At 35.2% G+C, this 15,616-nt stretch overlaps 1 protein-coding gene across 1 annotated transcript; it reads left to right on the plus strand.

Moving 5' to 3' along the window:
• The first annotated feature begins 3,789 nt into the window (after positions 1-3,789).
• LOC127862703 (uncharacterized) lies at positions 3,790-14,667 on the plus strand. The gene is made up of 9 exons (XM_052401957.1): positions 3,790-3,898; positions 6,899-7,002; positions 7,234-7,380; positions 9,370-9,445; positions 10,153-10,333; positions 10,937-11,165; positions 11,747-11,803; positions 13,533-13,749; positions 14,512-14,667. The coding sequence occupies exons 1-9, from the start codon at positions 3,856-3,858 to the stop codon at positions 14,613-14,615; spliced, it is 1,158 nt and encodes a 385-aa protein (XP_052257917.1). The 5' UTR covers positions 3,790-3,855; the 3' UTR covers positions 14,616-14,667.
• The last annotated feature ends 949 nt before the right edge of the window (positions 14,668-15,616 follow it).

Here is a 15,616-nt window from a genome sequence, read left to right on the forward strand (position 1 = left end):
AGCCTATGATAAATGCTGCTAACATGCAGCCTATGATACATGCTGCTAACATGCAGCCTATGATACATGCTGCTAACGCGCAGCCTATGATACATGCTGCTAACATGCAGCCTATGATACATGCTGCTAACATGCAGCCTATGATACATGCTGCTAACATGCAGCCTATGAAACATGCTGCTAACGTGCAGCCTATGATACATGCTGCTAACGTGCAGCCTATGATACATGCTGCTAACATGCAGCCTATGATACATGCTGCTAACATGCAGCCTATGATACATGCTGCTAACATGCAGCCTATGATACATGCTGCTAACATGCAGCCTATGATACATCCCTGAAACTGACATGTATTTACGTCCAGCACGGCATACGGCTTTATTAACGTCCAGCACGGCATACGGCTTTATTAACGTCAAGCACGGCATACGGCTTTATTAACGTCCAGCACGGCATACGGCTTTATTAACGTCCAGCACGGCATACGGCTTTATTAACGTCCAGCACGGCATACGGCTTTATTAACGTCCAGCACGGCATACGGCTTTATTAACGTTCAGCACGGCATACGGCTTTATTAACGTCCAGCACGGCATACGGCTTTATTAACGTTCAGCACGGCATACGGCTTTATTAACGTTCAGCACGGCATACGGCTTTATTAACGTCCAGCACGGCATACGGCTTTATTAACGTCCAGCACGGCATACGGCTTTATTAACGTCCAGCACGGCATACGGCTTTATTAACGTCCAGCACGGCATACGGCTTTATTAACGTCCAGCACGGCATACGGCTTTATTAACGTCCAGCACGGCATACGAATTTATTAACGTCCAGCACGGCATACGGCTTTATGAACGTTCAGCACGGCATACGGCTTTATTAACGTCCAGCTTGCAAAATTTGGAGAAGGTTTTCTCGTTTGAATGCAGTCAAAAGTAGTAAGGCATTGTGTTGTGATATATTGAGTAAAATAGTGCGTCAAAAATATAAAGTGCTGAGCAGTCAAATGAATTGTGCAGAAGTTCATGTTAACGCTAATATCAAGCCTTATGGTAGTGGTGACGATCCAGTAATAAGTACACATTTTGCATTCTGGTCATGTAGGTAACATAAAGTGAAACTAGGAAAATAGTTGACCCTTTGTAGCTTGAAAGACGTTATAGCCAATCAAGGATAGAAAGTTGCTTTGTGTGAAAAGTGATCATTGTATCCAGTAAACTTGCGATCTGTATGGTGAACATACGAAATGGTGTTGATATAGTAGTAACTGTAAATGTAACTGACGTTACTGATGTTCGTGCAACTGGAAAAATCATATGTTAACAATACATAACAAGAGTGCCAAACTTTCACAAGATACGCCAGTTTGAAGGTTTTGGACACCATGCTCAGTGCTTGAAATGCACTAAGTGACCCCGTGACATAGTTTTTGATCCTGCATGACCCATATTCGAACTGAACCTAGATATTGTCTAGATACAACTTCTGACCAAATTTGGTGAAGATCGGGTGAAAACTAGTTCAATTAGAGAGCAGACACTATGCTCAATGCTTGAAATGCACTAAGTAACCTAGTGAACTAGTTTTTGAGCCGGCATGATCCATATTTAAACATGACCTAGTTATCATTTAGACACAACTTCTGAACAAATTTGGTGAAGATCGGATGAAAACTACTTCAGTTAACTGACTGACTAATGGGGTTGTTTACCCTCGGGACTTCGGTTAAAAAACCATTGCCCGAGCAAACTGCTTAACATAAAACTCTGCATCAAAAGGTCGAAAAAGGACATAATATGTTCAGCCCGATTTTACTGGGCTGTACCATTTACAAAATAGGATACTTTGCAGTGTTGGTGCGGTGCTTTAATAAAAATCTAGTACATTTAGTTAAAAATAGCTTTACTAATTTTACTTCAATTAAAGAGCGTACACCATGCTAAATCCTTGAAATGCACTCAGTGAACCCGTGACCTAGTTTTTGACCCGGCATGACCCATATTTGAACTTGACATAGAAATTATTTTGACACAACTTCTGACCAAATTTGGTGCAGATCGGATGAAAACTACTTCAATAAGAAAGCGGACACCATATGCTAAATGCTTGAAATGAACTTAATGACTCCGTGACCTAGTTTTTGACCCGGCATTACCTATATTCGAAGCTGACCTAGATATTGTCTAGATACAACTTCTGGCCAAGTTTGGTGACGATCGGATGAAAACTATTTGAATGAGAGTGTGGAGACCGCCGCAGCCCGCCTGCTCGCCAAGGGTGAAACTATAATACGTCCCGTTTTTATTTCAAAACGGGCGTTTAAAAAGCACACTATTTTGAATGTCAATATTAAGAAATAAAACAAAGAGGTTATGTGGTCAAATATAATGTGATCTAACTATGCCGTAGTTACATAAATAAGTGCGGTATAATGTGTCCGTGTGACAGGATAATTTACATTCGTATTATTGTGTACGTATTGTGCTACTTTCAATCCTAGAAGTACAAAGTGCAGAACAAGGCAATAAATATTCAGCTAGATGCAGAGAACAGTACTTCGAACATTTTGCTCTCCGTTGATTATGTGCGATGCGTTGTAATTCATAAGTTTTACAATGTGTGTTTGCTATGTAAAGATTGACTTATTTCAATAATATAAGTCTTAAAATTCCGAAGTTAAGTGCAGTGAGATAAATAGTCAGTAAGATGCTCATTGTACTACAAGTTGTATTACATTGACTTTGTACCAGTTCACATCAATTAGTATTTTTATGAGTTGTTTAACATCACCATTTAAATTAATCTGAGACATTAACTATTTGCATAATATGACTTCACACATTTAACGATATGTTCATAATAAATTACCGTTTTTAATCTGAATGTTAATACTCTCATATATGATTGATCTGATCTGATATATTATATTATTACGTATTAGGTTAAATATTGCTTTGAGTGCATGCAAAGTGTTAAGTATCTTACACGGGTATATATAAAATTTCGTTTGCTTTAAAATCCTTCATTATATGAATTAATTGATAGTTATTATATATATCCAATTTCCTTATTTGCCGTCAGAAAGAAACAAACAAGTTCGTTTTGGAACCATACCTGTTCTTGCAAGTGTCGATTTGAGCTGTGGAATGAAAGGCTACACACAACACTTCACGGATCGGGCCATTTTTATCGACAATTTTGGACTATTCTCTATTTATCCTTTCACCAATAATTTGCTGATGCGACTGTTTACAAATCTCGACATGTGAAAGTGCCGACGTGTACATAACTGTCGATGTGCTTAAATGAATGTGCTTGAATAAATGGACATGGGGAAGGTTAAATAGCTGGTCATTACTTTTTTTCTTAATTGCTGGCATGTACTTGTATTTAATGCAATTTATGCTAGCTATTATCAGTTTAAAGAAAAAAAAATATTCCCACAAGGAGGTGTCGGGCAAAACAGGGTCTCACATGTATTAAGCTGGAAGCCTTCACATCTGTTGGGCGAGTAAATCGGATATTTTCAATGATTTTGATTTTCTCAAACATGTGATACATCACGGACTCTAGATGAGACATGGACTCTAGATGAGATATACGCTCCGTGCTATTACATATGCTATTATGGAAGCAGACATAGCAATCCAATCATGACATGCGTTAACTACATGCTCAAATTATCTGTCCTTGTGTGACATTAAGATATATCGGAAACTCCATTTCAATGGTGTAGCCTGAGCGAAATATAAAATGTATTGTAACCGATACACAATTTATGGTACATTTTAGCCTAATATCCGGTTTCACTCGGAAAACACATGTACATTAAAAGTATAATACATAATGGGCAAAAACAAGTTTAAACGGAAACAAGGGGAATCACTTGGTGAATATATGTATAATCTATACAATCGACTCAATAATTGTTGTTGTATTTTACTAATTACTTCGATTATTAATATTTAAAAAGTGCATTAATATTCGGACAAAATATTTCGGCTACAACAATTTTAGACAAACTTTTTCTTTTGTTGGTTGGTCACATATATGAACACTACATCCGTACACTAATTATAATTTATTTCTTTAAAGACCCAAAAGTGAGTAAATATTTGTGCAGGAACATGTTCAATTTCACAGTGTTTGACACTAATTTGAGTCAGTTAGTCTTGTTTCATGTTTGTGTTCAAAGCAGTCAGTCAGAATCATCTTGAATTATTAAAAATCCTTTGGTTTACATATAAGTTTTGCGAACGCAGAATGTCTGAACCTTGGCACAGCCAAAAAAATGCCACTCATAATTTTTCTTGAACACTTCGACCACAACAAAACAATTCAAACTAATTTGGTTCCTCTTTGCAGTTTGTGCGTGTCTAAATACGGGAAACTCCAGAACTCCCTATTATTCTGCTTAAGTTAACAAGCTTTCTACAAGAAGTTTTTAATCACTATAAAAATCATGACAGTCAGCGTTTGTCTTCAACATTTTAGGCGGCGTTTTCATTCAACTTCAGAAATTTATTAATTATGCTGAAAACTTTTTAAAACAGGTACAACTAAAAAATTGCATATGAAAATAAAAGTGGTGATTGACTTCCTGTAAAATCCTGTTTCTATTCACACTAAAAATTGAGTTTATTAAACTTAAAACTTGTTTAACTGAAGTCTTGCTTGAAAGTATCACCTGTCAAATTGGGACTCTGAGTCTAAGGTTCCGTTGGATAACCTTTCTCTGACTGAACCTGGTTTGTGTCAGTAGACTCACCCTTTGATGAAATGTTGCTGTAAGGCCAAAAAAAAATAGGTCCGTTTGGGGTCTCCTTTGGGGAAAAAAACAGGGTCGGTAGTAAAGTTTATTATAATAAATACATGTATATATATGCTTTGTTTGCTTAATATTACATCTTAAATGAATGAAAATGAAATAAAACTTTTTTTTTTTTTTTTGCAACCCCAATAAAAAGTTGAGGGTCAGCGCCCATTCAGGAGACACGGTAGGGAGAACTGAAACGAACCCTTTTTTTTGCCTAATCAACATCTGACAACTATTCACAGTCCACTGGACTCAAACATTGATACTTGATCCCCAATTTTAAGTAAGAATTTTATAAATGCATGAGTATGATCAGTACTGGTAATTTGTTTGGCTGTTTTTAATTTTTACTGAAATATGTTACATATTTTTTTATCAGTAGTATATGAGTATGGCTTCACTGCACTAAAGATGTGAATGCTTGTTTATTGTCTTGCGTGAATAGCTCAGTGTCACTATCAATGGATATTATTTTTCAGTTGTTTTGTGGCAGTTTGTTGGCATTGCTATACCTACCACACTACTCAGTGCTGTATATGGTTTAATCCTCCATGAATAAAAATCGTGGCCAGTTAATACTTAGGAGACTGATGATGGCAACCTGGTGTTATCCTCTTGGAAATTGTGTATTCATGCTTAATATTGTCAAAAATTTATTTCGACACATAAAGCGTTTTAACACATAAGTATATAATGAATTACCTAAAACTGTTATAGTCTATATAACGCTCAAAATCAACGAAAAATGCCTAAAGTATTTCGTAAAATTAAGATTATACCTCAACAATCAGTGTTCCTTGTAGCAATAGACTCAATTTCAACGCTAGATGTGTTATAATTACATAGATTTTTGTAGATACAAAATGCTCATTTTTATTTATTTGTGACACAATTAATTCCATTTTAATTTCCCGCTAATATATCTATTCACACGAACATCATGTAAGTGTTCATGTGTCGTATGAATAGATATTGTTGCGGGAAATTAAAATGGATTTAAACATGCAAAACAATATTAAAAACGAGCATTTTGCATCTACAAACATCTATTTTACCAGACAACATCTGGTGTCGAAATTTCGGCAATTGCCATAAGGAACTCTGATTTTTAATTGGCTTGTTTATTTTACGAACAATTGTACACATGTTTGTTGATTTTGAGTAGTAATGTTACTTAAATGTTTTGTTGCATTCTCAAATGACCAACATTAAATTTGTAATCACACACACACATTTGAATGTTAATTTTACTGTGTATATGTATATTTTTGTTCATCCTTTGTCCCGCGCGAAAATTATGCCGCTTGCAGAAAACATCATGTTGCGGCATGGAAAGTATGGGTAATTTGGGTTTTGTATTAAAGCTATGTAGCATAGAGATCATTGAAAGCTTTTAATTATGTTTAAACATTTTGTTGTTCGTTTTTTTACAAAATTATATCCCGAATGATTTTGAACAGACAATATAAATTATATAAATAATTTCAAATCAATCATGTAGTATCTTAATTGTTTTAAATGATTCAATACTGAAGAAGTTATTGTACAGTATACAGTACTCAGTATAAAACAGAAATCCAGACAAAGCTATGTTAAGTGTTGGGGTGACAACTTTGATGGCTGTGAAAACACGCTTAGAAGGTATACTGACCTATTGTGTAGACTGCTAGGATGTGTTTATACAAATCTTTGCCGATTTTTTTTGCGAATTGGGTTTTTTGGTGGAATTTATAATTTTATTTTGAAATTGGGAATAATAGTGACTGGTCTCATTGGAAATGGTGGTTTTATACGGTAGCAACTTTATATAGAGGAAAACCGCTACATATACCCATACGTTTGAGTAAATTTTTACCAATTTATTTTATTGAAAGTTTCGTGGTGGCATTTCAATTTGCATACAATTACATACAAATTATGACAAAGATGTGCTGTTTTTGGCATTTTTCAGTTGCTTAAAGTCAGAATATTTAAAAAAAATCACCAGATTAGGTCATGCATGACAGGAAAATTCTGGAGAGTTAAAGACCTAAAAAATATATAACAAAATGTTGCTTTTTCATTTGATTAAAGATGAAAGAAAGAAGAGATTGCAGGAGGCTGCAAAACAAACTGGGAAAAATGACAAGAAAAAAGATGCAAAACCAAAATACACATTGGACCAGCTCTTAGACAAGGTATGTACGGTGCCCTAAATAATGGTGTCCTCAGAAGTTTTAAGTATTTAAATACATATAAGTGTAACATTTCTTAAATGAATGTTCCTTATTCTTATTAGATGCTCTAAACAAAATGTTGTTTTTCGTGCTCATATCAGTTTAAAAAAAAACATGGTTTGTTTGTTAATTTTTTTTATGAAACATGTGTGTGGTTCTTGAAGCCTTTGTTCTTTTGTATTATTTGTTTAGGCAGAAGAATGTATTGATAAATTTGAGTATGAGATGGCACAGAAATTCTGCCAACGTGCTTTGGAGATGGAACCTGACAATGTTCGTGTTTTGGAGACCTCTGGATCACTGTTGATTGATCTTGGCAACATAGAAGGAGCGAAACAGGTGATCAAGTTTTCAGATTTGTTAATCTTCAGCAGAAGTTTGCTGAACTGTGTTAACCCTTCAAATTTTGCAGAGGACATTTTGTCTCTGAAAAGTTTTGGTTCTAGAGTTTTTTAACATTAAATATGTACACACTCTTGTAAAGATTTGTCTAGCAGTTGCACTTAGAAAAGTTAATTGTGTACAATCGGAAATGTGTGATCTTTTTTTATTTAATGTTATTTCATGCATGTATCTACCAGTATTTTTTTGTCAATGTTTACTTGAAAGATGTGACCAAAAATGTCAGCATGTTGAACATTTGCCTTCTTTTAAGAATTATTTCATTAATTTATTTCTTTAATGAACATGTATTGTGATGTAAGGTTCCACAATATTTTTTCTGCTCAATTGGATATGCCTTTGTTTGAAATTCAGTCTAGCTAGCATTTTATTCCCCCCTTCGAAGAAGAGGGGGTATATTGTTTTGCACATGTCGATCGGTCCATCCACCAGATGGTTTCCGGATGATGACTCAAGAAAGCTTGGGCCTAGGATCATGAAACTTCATAGGTACATTGATCATGACTGGCAGATGACCCCTATTGACTTCAGGTCACTAGGTCAAAGGTCAAGGTCACAGTGACTCAAAATAGTAAAATAGTTTCCAGATGATAACTCAAGAATGCTTACGCCTAGGATCACGAAACTTTATAGGTACACTGGTCATGACTGGCAGATGACCCCTATTGACTTCAGGTCAAAGGTCAAGGTCACAGTGACTCGAAATAGTAAAAAAGTTTCCGGATGATAACTCAAGAATGCTTATGCCTTGGATCATGAAACTTCATAGGTACATTGATCATGACTGGCAGATGACCCCTATTAATTTTCAGGTCACTAGGTCAAAGGTCACAGTGATTTGAAACAGTAAAATAGTTTCCGGATGATAACTCAAGAATGCTTACGCCTAGGATCATGAAACTTTATAGAAACATTGAATCATTGATCATGACTGGCAGGTAAGCCCTATTGATTTTCAGGTCACTAGGTCAAAGGTCAAGGTCACAGTGACTTGAAACAGTAAAATGGTTTCAGGATGATAACTCGAGAATGCTTACGCCTAGGATCATGAAACTTCATAGGAACATTAATCATGACTTGCAGATGACCCCTATTGATTTTCATGCCACTAGGTCAAAGGTCAAGGTCACAGTGACTCGAAATAATAAAATGGTTTCCGGATGATAACTCAAGAATAATTGGGCCTAGGATCATAAAACTTCATATGTACATTGATCATGACTGGCAGATAACCCCTATTGATTTTCAGGTCACTAGGTCAAAGGTCAAGGTCACAGTAATAAAAAAAGAATTCACACAATGGCTGCCACTACAACTGACAGCCCATATGGGGGGCATGTATGTTTTACAAACAGCCCTTGTTTATTCTATAGATGTAGTAAGCATTACACAAATCATGTCATGGCAAGCTTTTTATATAGTGATCGCACTGTCTGTCTGTCTGTGTCACACTTTGCGTTGAGGTTTCAAAAAATGCTCATAACTTCTATGTCCCTTCAGATGTAACATTCACATTTGGTATGCATGTGTATTAGGACAAGGCCTTTCCATACGCATACAAATTTTGAACCCTTTGACCTGGACCTTGAACTTAAGGTCCGCGTTTAGGTTTCAAAAAATGCGTTTAGGTTTTGAAAAATGCTCATAATTTCTATCAAAGCGTTGATCGGGGGCATATGTCATCCTATGGAGACAGCTCTTGTTTAAGTGCCTTTTCTTCGTGAAATTTATTCAGAACATATGGCTAGGTGTCATGACTAATTGTGATAAGCCAGTTTACCTTACCTTACATTAGAACTTAAATGAGAAATGAAGAGTCTTCATTGTTTTTTTGTGAAATAATTTAGAGGAAAAAGAATTTAATGCTTGTTAGATAGACACAGTTTATTTTAAACAATTTTGCTAGATAAATGTTTTTCCTTTCAGTGTTTTGGAAGGGCTGTAGAGGTGTGCCCAAATGAAGGCTATTCAAAATATATGAACTTAGGACAGCTGTTTGAAGGTATGTTGCACATCCTTTAGTCGACAAGTAAACTCGTTGTCACAAACAGTATGGGTTTGTCTGTGTGTTTTTGATACAAAAGTTTAAAAAACTTTCAAAAGGGGCCTGATTGATTTTGACCTAGTAATTTTATGCATGGAAATGGGTAACTGTATGAAGTAACATTCAGTATGTATGGAATTGCACTGTTAATTAAGTGCTACATTTTATAAGGGAATAAATACACTATGGGCTTTTATGTTTATTGGTGATGTATTTAAAGTTTATATTTACTTACTTATACATCATTTAGGTGTGGCCAGTAATATACTTTAAAGTACTTACTATTTTAACAATCAAAGATGCATTTACAAAGTTTTTAAATATTTTAAAAATCCTTAAGTATAACTTTCAAATGAAATGTTAATACCAGTAACCTAGAAATAGAGCCTAGAGTTGTCATTTTAAATATGTTTAGGTTAATAAGTTATATTAGCAACATCATGAAAAAATGGGTCTTATGCCTTATGTTGCCAGCTTAGATCCAGTACAGCCCGTGCATTTGGGCAGTCTGGTCAGGAGCCTGGATGTCCGTTTATGAAACCAGGACACCTTGCGTTACTTTATATTCGGCAGTGTAGTTCCTGACAAGACTGCGCGAATATGCAAGCTGGTCTGCAGCCATGCAAGCTGCATAATGACATAAGACCCATTTCCCAATTTTGCAGGTGCAATGGCAGTTGAGTGTTTCCAGAAGGGCATTGAGCTAATGTTAGTGGAGAAAGAAAAAAGAGAGAAAGAAGAGGTGGCTGCAGCGTGTGGGGGGTCAGGCAGTGAGACAGGGGTCACGAACAGAGCCATTTCAGAGGCTTATCTGTCCATTGCTGAGATATACATGACTGACTGCTGGTATGTGGAATTGGAACAGATGGTTTCATCACTATGATGAAGGCATATGAGATATAATTATGACAGACAGATGCGTTGGTGAATAGATATAGCGCATGGCAACAACAAATATTTAGATATATCTTAATTAAATGTACTGTCTGGTTAAGAAATTATTAATAAAAAATACATGAATTCAGTGTTGAGAAGTAAAATCTAAATTGTTTGTTTCTAAAGGTCTTATATCTGATCTATTATAAATGTATTTTTAAACTAATTGCTTTAAAATAAAATAGATAAAACTTGTTCTATGAAAAGCTTATGGTAACAGGTTATAGTTCATTAAATACAACAACAGAAAATTCAGGTGTTTTTTTTTGGCATATTTAAAAAAAAAGCTGCAATATTGGTTATAAGGTTTGTATACTTTCTTACAATCAACAACACAATAGAACCTTAATGTAAGAACAATAAAAAGGAAAATATTATAATCGTATGTAATCTGTGTGTGACTTGTGTCGCAAAATGTAATACAACATTTTTTAAGACCATTATATTATCATTTAAGTTCTTCTTATGTTTTAAAATGATATCACCACAAATGTTCCAAATGACATCCTGCAGTTTTGATGAGGACGCTGAGGAGAAATGTCGCAGCCACATAGAGAAGGCCATGTCCCAGGACACCAGCAACCCAGATGCCCTGCAGCTGATGGCCAGCTTCCTTCTCTCCAAGGAGCAGACAGACGGTGCCAGGGAGCACATCAAGAAGAGTGTGTCACTATGGTTACCAGAGTTCAAGGCCAGTGAGCAGCCAGAGGCTTCAACGAGTGCACCATTTGAGTGTCCACAGGTAACCTTGGCAGCATTGGTCCCTTGATAGCCAGTAATGTGCATACCCCCGGTAGTCTGTGTAATCTTACCCAGATATTGTGACAGAGGTAGCGGTGTCATAGTGGATATGGTGTTTGTCTAGATGTAGTTCTGGAGACATCAAATACTGGTTCTACACAGGAAATATATTAAATAGTGTTTTAATAATTTGTATTATGCACTTAGTCTTGGTTAAATACTTTGAAATAAAAGGTGTCTTTGCAAATCCACCAGCCCATTATATTTTTAGATGGGAAAATAAATATAGGCATTTCATGAGCTGGTCGCTTTTTTCTGCAATATCAATTTTTCCTCTGCAATATCAACTTTTCCTCTTTGAAGTTGTCAGGGCTTTTAAGTATAGATATTATTCAATCTTTTAAATACTGAAATAAATATAATCTAGAAGCAATATTTATGGTGAGCAATGGAATTTTTTTTTTTATTATTATAAATAATTTCTAGTTTGACCCGGCTTTTTAATGTATTTACTACATTTATTGCATACAATACAAACTATTGTGTTGTGTTGTGAGTATTCAAAGGTTCATTTTCTTGCAGAGTTTTGAATCAAGACTGGCTGCAGGAAAAATTTTAATAGAAGTTGAAGAACATGAAGTAAGTAATGAAGTTTATCCCTCAAAATTTACTGATGCTTTATTGGTGGTAATTGGCTCAGGAACTACTTTACCCTTGCCCAAATAAGATGCAAAGTGAAAATGGCAATGTGCAAACAGCATAAAACCAGAACAGCCCTCGAGTAACTCGCAGTCTGTTCAATGAAGCCTTTAAAACTTTAATATAGTTTGAAAGCTATTTAATTAAATTTAACTTTCTAAGGGACTGTAAATGCGTAAAAATACGTATCTAAGTGGTAAAGGGTAAAAAGTACACTACAATGTTAGCTGGGTATGGAAAATTGGCTTGAAGGCATCAAAGCATAATCTGGTACTTTTTAGTATATTCTCCGTACCTATGTACCTCTACAGTTTAAGAGTTCCCGTCGTACTTTTAAGTAATACCTGAAGCCACAATTACAAGTTAACCTTAATTACTTGCCATCTTTTTACAGTTACAAAAAATGGTTCCGATTGCAAGTGTACATACAGCATAGTGGAAAATATGTCTGAATACATGTATATGTTAATCATGGGAATTGATTTCAAACACAAGTTTATACCTTTACGTTTTGTCAGTTAGTGTATGTCATTTAAATCAGGATGGTCAACAGAACTTCGGGCAAATATTCATTTCAATGACAGGATAACAATAAATTTGACAGTCCTTTTGTAACTCTTCAATAGTTGCCAACAATTATTTCCATAACATGAATTAGTTCAGAAACACTATTCCGCATAAATGCGTAATGTGAATTAATTTGAGAAACAAAGGTCTTAGTTTAGAAAAAATGTCATTTAAACGAAAATTTTCATAAAATTGGAAAGTTTCGTCCCTAACTAGACAGTGCTTTTTTTTGCTTTAATTTGTTACAGCCTGAGCCATTTGGATTGGGAAAATTAGTGCGATAAACCATGAAATTGGGAAAAATAGCGCGATTAACCATGAAATTGGGAAAAATTAAGCATTATAAATATGATTATAAGTAACAGAATTAATATTGTTTTTAAGTGCATCTTCAGGGGGTTTTCTAGCCATTTTGTGAAAAGGAGTCTGGTCTAATTGGGATTTTCAATAAAAGTGGCAAATTTTGGAATTATTTATTGTCAAAAAGGACTAAATTAAAGTTATATATTTATTGTCCAAAAGGACTAAATTAAAGTTATATATTTTGTAGGATGTTTAAAAAATAAAGTTAAGATCTAGAACTAAGAAATCATAATTAAGTCATAAGAGACTTTAATCTTAAAAAAAAAGAAAAAATTAAATTGGGCTTTTTTTGGGGAAATTTTGGTCAGATTTTTGGGAAAAAACGTGGAATTTTGCGATTGGGAAGCAGCCGAAAATCGGCGGTAATTTTGAGCAAAACAATCACTGCTAGCCTATGCAAACAGCACAGGCTAAACTGGGATGACACTGTACGCACTTGCTTCGGCTGGCGATCAAGGTTTCAGAGACACTGCTGGGGGGAAAATATTGATGTGCTGAATGTCTGATTTAATGTTCTTGGTAAACTGTTGTTGCAGAATAGCCTGTGCAATTTGTGAAGGCTAATAAGGTATGACTTTATCCGCCTCAATTTGATTTTGCTAAAGAGACTTCCAAAAAAAAAATATACCATAGAAGTGTCGTCCATTATTAGACTGTGCAGAGGCTTATCTGAAACTACACTCCATGCAAATGCATTAGGCCCATTTTTCAAGAACTCTGCTGAATTATTTTGCTATAGCTGGCGATCGAGGTTCTAGAGACACTACTGGAGGAGAATGACGAGGTTGTTGACGTCTGGTACCTGATTGGCTGGGCGAACCATGAGCTAGGAGACGAGGGGAGAGACAGTGCGCGCTCCTACCTCAACAAGGCCCTCAAGGTCTACAGGAAGTCAAAGTGCGAGGATGCCGAGCTGCTCAAACACATTGAAGAGCTGCTTGAGACACTAGGGACTGGTAGGTGTTTTGAAATATATAGGCAATATAAGAAATTGTATAGATTAAATCAGATATTTGTATTGCTCAAGTATGTGCAAAATGCTTTATTGTCTTTAAGGATTATTGTAGCAGGAACTTAATTAGACAATGAAACTTAAAACCTCAACACATTTATCTGAACATATCTCTAAATAATTCAAGGATTTCAATTGAAGCAGAATCCAGCTTTTGAAGCAATGTTGCCAAGAAGCTAACTCTAAAATATAGTTTTTATCATACAATTTCTGTTTTTTGCATAGTATTTGACTTAAAGTAAAACAACATTTGTTGACTATCAAACAAATATGCAGAAATGAAATAAATATTGATATCAGTATTTTGACCCCTTACAACTTTGTTGGACTCCTGAAAATTTCAATTGACCCCTGACCATTTCTATCATGGGGTCATTTAACTCATGGTCTTCAAAATATATTGAAATCCCTGTCTATGCTTTGATTTATTATAAATTCTAATGCAACCTGGTTCCATACATTTTTATGTAGTTAAAACATTATTTCAAAGGAGGTTAACATTTTCTGTATAAAAAATGTAGTTTTAATATACTCTGTTTTTGTCTGATACTTAACCAATTTTCTGAAAGTGTTTGAAGTAAAAAAATATCTAGAGTTGAAATTCGATACTTATTTGTAGACTTCTAAAATTTGTTGCATGCAGTTATATGGAAAACCTGATATTGTAATATTTGTCTTCTTATTGCATATTGCAATTCATTTACAGGTGATGATGTAATGGACTCTGATATTGACCCCGAGGACATTGATGATGCTGATGATAACTTGACTGAATCTGAAGAAGAGGAGGAAGAAGAGATGATTCACTGACTGTAGCTGAAAATAATCTTGTCTGATTTTAAATAAAATGTTCAATTGTTAATTCTGTTTACATTGTTGTTTTGCTTGTATATTGGAGCAACAGAACTTAGCAATTGTTTATTTTAAAGGCAGACAAGGCAGACTTGAGCACAACATGCTAAAAGTAAGCTTTTGTCTGTGGTTTGTTGTTAACATTCATCTTGTTAAGGCCCTTACAACTACATGTATTGCCCAATTTTCATAAAACTTTGAATGAAGTTTGGAATGAGTTTGCAACTGGGTCACAAGGGCTCGAATACCAGGTCAGTAGGCAGGGCTTGCACTGTCGTTCGCCATTTGAGCCATTTGCGAAAATATTGAGAATTTGGCTCAAGAAAATTCTGATTTGGGAAAATGCTAAAATCTCGAAAAATTTCATTGAAAATTTCCGCCATTTAAATCCAGACTGGTTTTCTATTGTTTTCTCTTTGTTTCATTGAAAGTGTTCGCAAATTAAACAATAAACGAAAACCGGTCTGCACCAGAACATGAGACATGGCTTGACCTTGTTATTGAAGCGCACGTGGTATCTGGCCAATCAACATTGAGTTCACTTACACATTGGGTCATTTATGCGCAGACACAGTTACTATTGTAGGTAAACGTTAAGCTTGTGAACAATCTGGAATACAAATTTATTGCAAAAGTTTCATGAGACCTGTTCAAAACATTTGTCAAAATAACATCCCAGTCGAGTTCAAAACTTGGGCAAAGGGGATTTAGTCTCTTAGTAAAATGAAGAAGCTTGTCACCACTATTTATTGCACATTCATAAAACTTGGTGAGAACATTTGTCTCAATGAGATTTTAGCTGAGTGCAAAACAGGGTCATCTGGGATACAAGAGAGCCATAATGGCCCTGAATCGCTCACCCTGACTAAACTTGTACATCCACTTAAATTCTATCAGACCCATATACAATCCCAAGAAAGATTTCATTAATTAATACATTCTGACAAAATGTCATTAAG

The sequence above is a fragment of the Dreissena polymorpha genome, chromosome 16, assembly GCF_020536995.1.
Source record: "Dreissena polymorpha isolate Duluth1 chromosome 16, UMN_Dpol_1.0, whole genome shotgun sequence".
NCBI lineage: Eukaryota > Metazoa > Mollusca > Bivalvia > Myida > Dreissenidae > Dreissena > Dreissena polymorpha.